The sequence below is a fragment of the Stenella coeruleoalba genome, assembly GCF_951394435.1.
Source record: "Stenella coeruleoalba genome assembly, chromosome: 15".
Taxonomy (NCBI): Eukaryota; Metazoa; Chordata; class Mammalia; order Artiodactyla; family Delphinidae; genus Stenella; species Stenella coeruleoalba.
In genome coordinates, this window is record NC_137161.1 from 37,530,868 (window position 1) to 37,542,879 (window position 12,012).

Consider the following 12,012-nt stretch of genomic DNA (forward strand, 5'->3'; position numbering starts at 1 on the left):
ACATTCTGGGGACTTCCCTGCTGGCACAGTGACTTAAGAATCTGCCTGCTAATGCAGGGGACACGGGTTCGTGCCCTGGTCTGGGAAAATCCCACATGCCACAGAGCAACTAAGCCTGTGTGCCACAACTACTGAGCCTGTGCTCTAGAGCCCGCATGCCACGACTACTGAAACGCACGCACCTAGAGCCTGTGCTCCACAACAAGAGAAGCCACCACAATGAGAAGCCCATGCACCGCAACGAAGAGTAGCCCCCGCTCACCACAACTAGGGATAGCCCACATGCAGCAACGAAGACTCAATGCAGCCAAAAATAAATAAATAAAAATTTTAAAAAAAGATAAATCACATTCTCTAATTTAGAAATTAGTAACAAAGAGATACTTTTGGAAATTAAAAAGCATAGTTGTACATAATATGTGGGACAGAAAGGAAATCTGAATTGAAATCAGAAAATATTTAAAGTGTGATAATTAAAAGACTACTTTCCAGAAGTTGTAGGGCACACCTACATAGAGCAATTTGTAGCTTATATTAGAAAAGGAGAAAGGCTGAAAATGAATAAGTTAAGCATCTAGCTTAAGAAGTTAGTTAAAGAACAAATTAATAAACAAGGAAAATAGAGGAGAGAAATAAAAGAATATAAAGAAATTATACAGGAAATGTATAATAGAAAGGATTTTTAAAATAGCTCAAATTAAGTATTTTTAAATAAATTTTCAAGAATAAAAGTGGTCAAAATCAAGGGCGAAAAAGGCAAAGAGAATTCCTAGAAGTAGAAATAGTAGTAATGAAAAAAGATGTAATTAGATGTCAGTGGAAATTAAAAGACTAATTAAAGACTATTAAGAACAACTTCATGCTAATAAATTTGAAAACTTAGATGAAAGGAAAAAAAATCATAGAAAAAAATAAACTGCAAAGTTGAGCTAAGAAGAAAGAGAAAACCTGAATAGATTCAATTAAACAATTTAGACCACTACTTCAGAAAGTACCAGGTCCGGATATTTTACCAAGGAATTCCCTCAAAATTTAAGAAATAGGTAATTCCAGTTTTATATAATCGAATAAGAGTTAACATTTCCAACTCATTTTATGAGGTTAGTATGATTTGACACTAAAACCAGATAAGGACAATAAAAGAGAGGAAAATTACAAGTCAATTTCATTCAAATATAAAAGCAGAAATCCTAAACTAAATGTCAGCAAACCAAATTTGGCAATGTAGGAAAAAATCATGACATCATGCCAAGTTGGTTCATCATTAGAAAGCCTGTTAGTAGTTGTACAATGTTAATACGTTAGAGGAGAACAATGCATATGATAACTAGATGCAGGAAAAGCAGCTGTCATTCATGATAAAAACTCTTGGAAAGATTAGGATTGTGTCTATAAAAAGTCTACAGCAAATATTGTTCTCAGTGATGAAACATTAAAAGCATTCCTTTTATAACTGAGAGCACCACAAAGATGCTTACTACAATATTCGATAATTACTGGAGGTTCCAGCCCTAGCAATAAGACACGGAAGATAATATAGATGAAATATTGGAAATAAAGAACAAAAGGGTCATTTTGGGGGTAAATGAATACATAGAAAAGTCTAAAGGATATATGCAGACTAATTATTAGAATTAATAAGAGAATTTCATAGGTTTTTCAGCTGCAGGTCCATACACAGAAATCAATTACAATAGCAGACAGTTGGAAAATATTATTTTTAGGAGCTAACATGTACAATGGCAACATAAAAAAAATAGGAAGTACCTCATAATAAACCTAGCAAAGTATGCAGTAAATTTATATAGAAAAATGTTAAACTTTATTGAAAGACATTTTGAGAGTCCTTAAAAATAATTGGGAGATTTACCATGTTAAATGCATAGGAAGTCTCATTATCATCAAGATGTTAGTTTTCTTCACCTTGATCTGTAGATTCAAGGCCTTTCTAATCAGACTCCCAACAGGGTTTTTTTATGCAGCTTGACAAGCGAATAATACTAAAAGTTGTATGAACAGCATGGAGGGCCAAGAATAACTCCAAGTAATCCTGATGAAGACTAGAAACAGTGTTGGGGATCAGGAGAGGAACGTGCACTCCTGGATATTAAGATTTATTATAAATAAAGCTCAGGTAATTAATACAGTGTGCATTGACTGATAAGTCAATGGAGTAAAATAACTCAGACAGGTCTATGTATGACAGAGCTGGCATTTCAGATCAGTGGGGACTTTCTGTTGACTATTCTATTGGTTATGCATTGGGGTAAGAATGAAAGTGGATTCCTCACAGATACCATACACAAAGTCAATGCACACAACACTGAGATTTTTTAAAAAATCAGATTATAAAGCAGCATTAAAAAATCATGTCTCCATCTTTGTAAAAAGAGAGAAGAATATATGTGTGATTATATATCTTGAGAAAAATCTGGAGGGTATCAAAGTCAAGGTGACAGGGGCTTCCCTGGTGGCGCAGTGGTTGAGAGTCCACCTGCTGATGCAGGGGACACGGGTTCGTGCCCCGGTCTGGGAAGATCCCACATGCCGCGGAGCGGCTGGGCCCGTGAGCCATGGCCGCTGAGCCTGCACGTCCGGAGCCTGTGCTCCGCAACGGGAGAGGCCACAACAGTGAGAGGCACACGTACCGCAAAAAAAAAAAGTCAAGGTGACAAAATGACTATCTCTGGGTGGTTGGATTGTTGATGATTTAACCTTCTCTTTATGCCTCCTTTTTGTTTCTGTTTAGTTTTGGGGTTTTTTTTAATACATTAAGGATACATTACCTTTAATTTGAAAAAAAATTTTCATTTTCAGTTTGTTCCCCTATTTTTACTAGTTTAGTCTTCTTTTAGATTATTTTTTAGAATTCTTTTTGGCAACTTCCAAACTGCCTCTTCCCTTCACACACAAAAATAACATTTTCATTGTGAGTTTGGTTGGAATTGTCTGGTGCATAATAGGCACTCAGTATGTTTGTTAAGTAAATAAATACGGGAACAATTCACATCTTTATACCGGTTAGCCCTTCCAACCAAGAACATGGTATGTTACTCAGATCTTTTCAAGTCCTTTTTTTTTTTCTTTTAATTAATATAAGCTTTGTGATTTTTTGAAATACAGATCTCACACATTCATACAATTATCGTTTTCTAAAATAGTATAGTCTTTCAGTTTTTCCCCCACCTTGAGTCAAACCCTTAACTGTATATCTTTACCATCAGGACTTAGAAGCGTCAGAAAGATGATTTAAACGTAGATAAATACATCCTGTGTAGTGAGATTAAGGACCAGGGTTTATTTAGCTTAGAATAAATGACTGTATTGCAACTGAATACCTATCTCCAAGCACGTGGTAGTGGCCAGCTTTCCTTCAGCTCTGCCAAAGACAGGACACAAAATGAACTTCAACTGAAGTGTGAGCAGTTCAGATTAGAGATTGCAAACTGGCAGTGCGAAGCTAAAGTGGCCCTCAGAAACATTATTTTGGACTGCACGGCATAGTTTAAAATTTTGAATTCATTGCTAATTTAAAATTTGGGACATCTCACATAAAAATTTAGATTTCCAGGTTTTCTGGCAAGGCTTAAAATCTGGTACCCTGCACCCGAGTTTCCAGCAGCAGTTGACGGCTGGAGTTCAGTAGCAGCTGCCCCCTTTAAACCAGGTGTGTACTTTCTCCAGTTCACCTCTGTCAGAACCCAGCCCTTTCCTGTTACCTGTCTTGCCCCTTAAGCATTTAAGTGTGCAACCTCAATTCAAGTGGTAAAGGAAGAACTGAGTTGTAGACGTATAGGCATGGCATTTTTCATTCAGCCTTTCAGTATTGTTTTTTAAATATGGTTTAAACGAAATTGAGTTATTTGTAGCGAGGTGGATGGACCTAGAGTCTGTCATACAGAGTGAAGTAAGTCAGAAAGAGAAAAACAAACACCATATGCTAACACATATATATGGAATCTAAAAAAAAAAAAAAGGTTCTGATGAACCTAGGGGCAGGACAGAAATAGACACAGATGTAGAGAATGGACTTCAGGACACGGGGAGGGAGAAGGGTAAGCTGGGACGAAGTGAGAGAGGCATGGACATATATACACTACCAAATGTAAAATAGATAGCTAGTGGGAAGCAGCTGCATAGCACAGGGAGATCAGCTCTGTGCTTTGTGACCACCTAGAGGGATGGGATAGGGAGGGTGGGAGGGAGACGCAAGAAGGAGGGGATATGGGGATATATGTATACATATAGCTGATTCACTTTGTTATACAGCAGAAACTAACACAACATTGTAAAGCAATCATACTCCAATAAAGATGTTAAATAAATAAATATGGTCCTAATAAGCGGGAAGTAGAGTAGGTGACTTCTCAAAGATCTTTCTTGTCCTGTGAGTCTGCGATCCTGTTGGAATAAATCCCATGGTTCAAGAACACTTTTTCTCAATGTACATGGTCGTCGAAGCTGCAGTGGGCCCTGTGCAAGACAAGGAGCCCACAGAGGTCGTGCTTCATCTGGCATCCTCGTCTTGGGCACAGGAAGTTTGACAGCTATTGCAGAGGGACCTGCTTCAACAACCAGCAGTTCAAACAACTAGCTACCTCATTTAGAAGGTTTCTTAAAACTCTGTGTTGCTTTTTATGCCTAGTTATATAAATGTGAGTGAAGGATTTTATAGGTAACTTTGAGTTTTATAAGTACTCAGTATCACATCATTCCCATGAGTACCATGGAGACCATCGTTTTGAATATCATTTCATCTGTGCTTGAATGTTATCTAATCACGGTTTTCATATTTAACGTTAAGGGCATATTTTTATAAACAAAATAGTGGGAAAGTGGTATGCGAACGAAATCTAAAGTGATAGCTTCTCAGTATGTTTTATTCTAATTTTTGTCTGCCCTGAGAAGCTTTCTCATTCAGTGTTAACAATCTCTGATAGATCCTGTAGATAATAAAATTAATAGCACATGTGGCCCGTGGTATTACATACAAAGTCAGTGAGGTTACAGGTAGAAAGTTTGTTTTTTTCCAAGTAAATTTGGCCTCAAGTAATTATTTTGTTCACAGGTTTTGTTTTTTTTTTTTTTTTTAATGGAACTAACCAGTTTGCCCATTTGTTTTGGCATCAAATAGACATAGCTTCATTGTGACTCAGAGTCCAGTTCTGTCCTTATTTAAAGACATGAAATGTTATCTCAAGGGAACTTTTTTGGAGTCTCTAAATGTCTTGGGTAATAAGTGAAACTTTTAGCCCAGGATCAAATATTCCACTTACCCACCCAAATTGTTTCCCAGTTGTGGTCTTAGACTAGGATCCTGTGTGTGTCTTCTTAAACTTAGGACAGGACACTTGTTTTTTGGTTCCCACAGAACAGTTTTTTTCTACAACCCCACCGACATCAGCAATGGTGAAGGTCGCACTTAGACCTACAAAATGTTTCAAAGGGCTCCATAAAGGCTTTTCAAAGACGGTGTCTCATACTTAGTTTTTCCTTTATGTTTCAAGAGATGGCATCAAGCTTATGATTTCTCTACCCTTGACTGTCTGATAAGGACTGGTATGACTTTCCGAATAGGCACAGTTTCAGAAGTCATGAGTTATAACTTCATTTCTCCTGAACTAAATAGCTTTAAAACACACACGTTACCCATCTTTTAAATATATTATGTGTTCCTGGCCTAGTCTAGCACCAAGACATTGTCAGTACTTGATAGGTATGAGACCCTTCCTTCCTACTGTCTTATTAAATCTCACCCAAGTCTTCAGCTAGTGAATGAGCACTGACTCAAGACCTCAGACTGGAAAGAGTCACAAGTCTGAACTGGTGCACAGTATGGAGCTGCTTCTAGTTCAGCCCACAGTCATCTGATTGCCACCAAGTCCCCTTTCTTAAAACAAATGTAGACCAATATGAGACCACTATCACACCTGCTTAGGTAAGCTTACCTTTGCTGAAAATTGAAGTATCTATAAATTTAAGATTTGGTTTCTTCAAAATCAACTTTAGGACTGAATCTTCAAGTCGTGTGTGTTTCAGACTTGGAATTGTAATTATAGCTTTAGTCTGAACCTGCAATTTCCTGCAGCAGCTAAAGAAACCATCAAAATTAATAAATGACTGGCATTCTAAAATAGCATGCAGGGGCTTCCCTGGTGGCGCAGTGGTTGAGAGTCCACCTGCCAATGCAGGGGACACGGGTTCGTGCCCGGGTCCGGGAGGATCCCACATGCCTTGGAGCGGCTGGGCCCGTGGGCCATGGCCGCTGGGCCTGTGCGTCCGGAGCCTGTGCTCCGCAACGGGAGGGGCCGCGGTGGTGAGAGGCCCGCGTACCGCAAAATAAATAAATAAATAAATAAATAAAATAGCATGCAGTTTGAAAATTTGTATTTAGGCAACTGAGATTTTTTCTTTAAAGTTCAAATCCTGAATGGGGGTCATTCTCCAGAAAAACTAGCCTGATCTCTTTAAAAGGTCAGAGTTATGGAAAAAAGGAAGAGGTTATTTTATTATTCTAGGTGTAAGAAACATAACCAGATGCAATGCATGACCTCTGGTTGGATTCTAGTTCAGGAGGAAAGTCAGTGATACACATTTTGGGGGCATTTTGAGAATTTGAACATGGACTGTCTATTTGAGCAATAATGTCATGTCAGTTATGATCATAGTATTTTGTGATATAGGAGAATGTCATTGTCTGGGAGTCTGTGCTTGCATATTTAGGAGTAAAACGTCATGATGTCTACTCTGAAATGGTATAGCAAGTGGGTATATGAAATATGATACAATATTAGCCATTACTGAGTATCGATGGCGGGCTTTGGGGTGTTCATGGCACTGTTTTTCCTCTTTTCTGGGTGTTGGAAATTTTTCATGCTTGTGCGTGAGGATACTAAGGAAGCCGTCACCTCTGGGAGAGAAGTGTTGTGGGACACAGTATGTCTTGCTGAGGCTGCCCTGTGGTTTGGGAGGAGGCTTCGCTGGAGGGGAGCCATGAAGTGGTGGGCGGAGCCCACTGTGAAGGGTGCTTACCTGCCCGGCTGTCCAGGGGCTCAGCAGGCTGACCCAAGGCAGTTTCCCAGGCTCCCCATGAATTGGTCTCCTAGTCGCCATGGGAGAGGGCTTCCCACCATGGTGCACTGGACCACAGCTTCCCCTTGGCAGTCTTGGGGAAGCTCAAGTCATGTTGGCCAGGAATCCCCTGGAAAACAAGAGAAGCTAGATAGTTTTACAGTAAAAACTCCATGTTGGATATTTGCTCTTAGTGTCTTGGGACTGTGAAATGTAACAACCCAAATAAACGACCACTCCCTTCAAAAGTATTACTCATTGGAGCACAGTACTACTTAAAACTAATCTATTGCCTGGCTAAGCCAGGATGGAATTTGTTCAACTCATACTTGATTTTTTTTGTTTGTTTTTCCCTTTCTATTCATGAAATCTCTGAATTTCTAATAAAGCCATTTGGAACAGTTTATTTTAGGCAGAATGTTAAATGAAATAGTAGCAGAACTCTATCCTTAAAACATGGACCACCTTTCTTTCTCTCACAAATATTACGACCCCTGCCTCCTTTTTTTCTTGGATACTTAATGTTCTTTGGTGAAGAACAGAAGGAAGTACATGTGGTAATAAGTCATCATCTGGGGCTTCATCGCAAGGTTGTCTGTAGAAAGGTAGCCGGAAGTGCAGCAGCTCTTTATAAAGTACGGAGTGCGGGAGGCACAGGGATGGGAGACTTTTGGGGCTGCTTGGGGGCCATGGGAGACGATGGCCTCCTGCTGGTACTGGATGTCTCATGACATTAAGCAACGCAGAAATATATTATTTCTAGAAGTAGACATACCTGAAGACTCCTGGTGGAAAGGTGCTTCCACTACAAAGCAGTCCTCTCTCTAACCCCAATCTCTTTCTGTGGCTACAGACAGTTTTTTCAAATTAAGGAGGCCCACAGTAAGTAGCTCAAAGAAAACAGGCATCCTTAAGTGTGATTTATAAGTGCCTCTGGATCTTGGAATACCATTGTCATGTAGTTTTCAGATGAATATCACTTTATGATTTCCATTTTGCTTCTTCCCCCGCTGGCCCTGCCCCTGGTTCCGGGCATTTAGAACATCAGCGTTGCAAGCTGGTGCCCAAGAAGGGGAAACAGAAGGCCTCCTGGATTCTTTGCCAAGCTGCTATTTAGCTTTCAAGAGTAGTGGAGCTTTACATTAACCCTGGATAATACAGTATCTCAGTAGCCTGCTCAAGTCTGTGAAGCCAGTTTCATTAAAGAGCAAAGATAATGTACTCTTTATCACTGCCTATTATCTATGGATAAATGAAGTACAGCTCCCTAAGCATTTCAGTTCAGTATATTTCAACAGCAGTGAGTTTCTTCGTTTACATATCAAAATTAGTTTGCCGTAAGAACTGACACAAATACTTCTTGTGTTTTCTCTCTCTTCAAGTTTCTCTTTAAACAATAAGGTTTCCTACAGCCAGTAGAATTTGAACTAAGCAGGTGCAAATCTCTTTTCCATGGTAAACTTACCATTTCTCTTATAGGTGCCATTCGACAGGGTTTTCCACTAAAACCATAACAAGACTCCAGCTGAGGAATGATTGCCTTTAACATAATCCTGTCCAGGAGGGTGGGGGACAGAAGAGGAAGCATTTCAATAAACTCATTTCTCCTAGTAATGTCAGTAGTAAAACAGTCAGAATTTGACTTATACTGCTTTATTTTTCTATAGGGGAAGGTGTCCTACTGAGACAGCTGACCAAGCAGGATTTAGTTATTACTCAAGTGGTATCTCCAGATACCAGGCTTCCTGAGCTCGAGCTTTCCTAGTCGACTTCAGATTTAGTGCCTTCCTACTGATAACACTTTATCACTGGAGATTTTGTACAGGGAAAAGAGTTTTGAAAATTTGAGCATGCCATCTGACTCTTGATCACCTGGAACTATAAGCATTAAGTGTGATCCACCAGCAAAGGCAGAATGACTTCGATATTGCATTTTTGTTGTTGTTGTCAGTCCTTTGGAAGACTCACATGATAAATCATTACTTTGAAAATCACCTTTCTTTGTGTGTTTGTAAATCCCAAATTGTTAAGGACTCCTCTCTTACCATCCCCCTCCCCCAGCAGTAGGACAAATAAACAGATGTGGATGTCACTTCCACTCTCTCGGTGACCTAAGGGCTGAAGTATTTGTTTTAAAGCACTCAGAATAATGCCAGTGGTGTGCATATTTTGTTTGACACTTTAAGCAGAAGAAAGCCACATGACCAAAGTGCAATCCACTTTAAGTATGTTAGGAAAAAATATATTTCATCTCAGTAAATCTGGAGATTATCCCATCATAGATGTCACTGTTATTTCAAAATCCCCGTGACTGAAGCAGTTGTGCTGTCAGAGCCATAGCTTGTGGAGACAGAACATCAAGTCTGTGGTCACTGATGTTCTGGATCTTTCTACGAGGGTGACAGAAGGATACTTGAATGTAAAACTGGAAACTTTAATTGTGTTCTTTATGTACAAGTTATGTCAAAACAATCATAATGATAGTCTTTGGAGAATCCAGTGGGCCTGGAGACCACCTCTTTTTAACTCCTGGACCTTCCAATTTCATAAATAAAATACTGTCTTTAAGAGTTAGCAATTTTCTGAGGTTGTTTTAGAACCTGGGAACCCTCACCAATCTTTGGTGGGCCTTTCACTTCTGATTCTTCCACCAAGTACTGGACTGTGTTAACCGGACGTTTTTACTTGATTTCAGGAGCGTCATCAAGAGAGTAGTCTATACCTGGAGGGGGGCTGGAAGGAAGGAAGGAACTATGCTGGTACTTCCTGTGAGCCACCTGCAATTCCATTGCCACCCTGTAAGGTGAATGGTAATGTCTCCATCATCACAGATGGAATGCATTCCTTTGGACCAGGCTTCTTTCATTTAACATCATGTTTGTGAGATTCAGTTCTGATATTGCCTCTAGTTGTAGCTTATTCACTTTTAGGGGCAGAGTAGGATTGCACTGTGTGACTATTACCTCCTCCCTTTTTTTCAATTAAAAATTCTACTTTTGGGCTTCCCTGGTGGCGCAGTGGTTGAGAGTCCACCTGCCGATGCAGGGGACACGGGTTTGTGCCCCGGACTGGGAGGATCCCACATGCCGCGGAGCGGCTGGGCCCGTGAGCCATGGCCGCTGGGCCTGTGCTCCACAGCGGGAGAGGACACACCAGTGAGAGGCCCGCGTGCCTCAAAAAAAAAAAAAATTGTACTTTTGATGGGTATTTGCATTGCTTCCAGTTTGGGACTATTGTGAAAAGTGCTATTAACGTTCTGTGTGTTTATGCTTAAGTTCAACTTTAGATGCTGAAAGAAGCTGTACCATTTCATACTTCCACCAGCAGTGCATGAGAATTCCCATTTGCCCACATTATTGCCAACACTTGGCGCTCTTGGCCTTTTTCAGTTTGGCCATTCTGGTGGATTGGAGAGTTTTCTTTCTGCCTCTTCTCTTTTCGTGGGTTGGGGGGGAGGTTCATGTCATATTTCTTTTCATCTCATCCTATATAAAGGCTTTACTGTACTTGAATTAGAATAACTTATTTACAGGCGAAATACACCCTTCTTCAAATAGGTATTAAACTCTTCTTTCTGTGAGCTGATAAGTAATGAGCATCAGAAGGTGGCCAAGATTGGTGCACCAGCTCAGCCTGAATTAATCCTCCAACCTGGAGGGACTGGTTGTTAGGCCTGTTTGGTCAGACCTCATTTATTCCAATTTACAGATAAAGTAACTGAGCTGCTTCAGGGACTGGAGGCTATTCCAGGTGCCGTGGCCGGGCCTCCTGGAAGAGCTAAGCGTACACTGTTCACCCCTTCCTCTAAGAGAGGCCCTCTACGGATTCTCTTCATCTTTTGCTCACTAGGTAATCATTGAATGCTCACTGGATGGCAGGCACTGGGCTAGGCCCGTGGGATTCAGTCACAAACAAGCTTATTATCTAATGCTGTCTTCTTTCACTTTACAGGTTTTTGTTTGTTTGTTTGTTTTAATGGGGTATACTTGATTTACAAAGTTGTTTTAGTTTCAGGTGTACAGCAAAGTGATTCAGTTACACATATACACGTATTCATTCTTTTTCAAATTCTTTCCCCATACAGGTCATTAAAGAGTATTGAGTAGAGTTCCCTGTGCTGTATAGTAGGTCCTTGTTGGTTATCTATTTTATGTATAGTAGTGTGTGTATGTTAATCCCAAGCTCCTAATTTATCCCTCCCCCTCCACATTTCCCCTTTGGTAACCATGGGTTTGTTTTAGAAATCTGTGAGTCTGTTTCTCTTTTGTAAATACGTTCATTTGTATCATTTTTTAAATTAGATTCCACATATGAGTGATATCATATGATATTCACTTTACAGGTTATGGCTTTCAAATCACAGCCTATTTCCTCAAGAGAGGGATACGTCTCCGCTGCCTCGGGGGCTCACAGAATGCAGGTGAGAAGCCAATTTCTTGGGTCGTCAGGCATTGTGCACAATTAACGTGTCCTTAGAGAAGGGGTGAAAACTAAGGAAAGAAGATTCCTAGTTGCCTCATAGCCTTCATGAAACTTAGTATTTGCAAGCACTTGTGATTATTTGTGTTTCATCTTGCACTGTTTACTGCCTGCCTGAGCGCAGTGAGTGGTGCCACACTCTACTTTCCTTTCCTGCTGCATCTCAGCACTTTCCTTGAGCTTCCAGAGTGACTGGACAGGCAGTTAAACTGTGACTCACTTCACCATTGTCGGTGCACACCAAGGCCCAGGAGTACAGAGCAAGCACGTGCACAAGAAAATGCTTTCCTAGGTGTGTGATGAGGCCTGCTTTCCCCCCACCCTGGCCCCCATTTCCCCAAGTCAAGACGTCCACTGAGGAAATGATTTCAGACGTGTCCAGCCAACAACAACAGAGTCAGATGCTAACGACCGGAAAGAAAATCTAGCTCAGCTTCCTTGGATGATTTTAGTACATAAGAC

General features: G+C 40.4%; 1 protein-coding gene across 1 annotated transcript in view; it reads left to right on the top strand.

The window, feature by feature from the left end:
* Positions 1-12,012, top strand: part of SLX4IP (SLX4 interacting protein) — a 181,650-nt gene that overhangs the window by 146,458 nt on the left and 23,180 nt on the right. Inside the window, 1 exon segment of the mRNA XM_079946416.1 lies at positions 11,414-11,491. Coding sequence (XP_079802542.1) covers positions 11,414-11,491 — 78 coding nt within the window.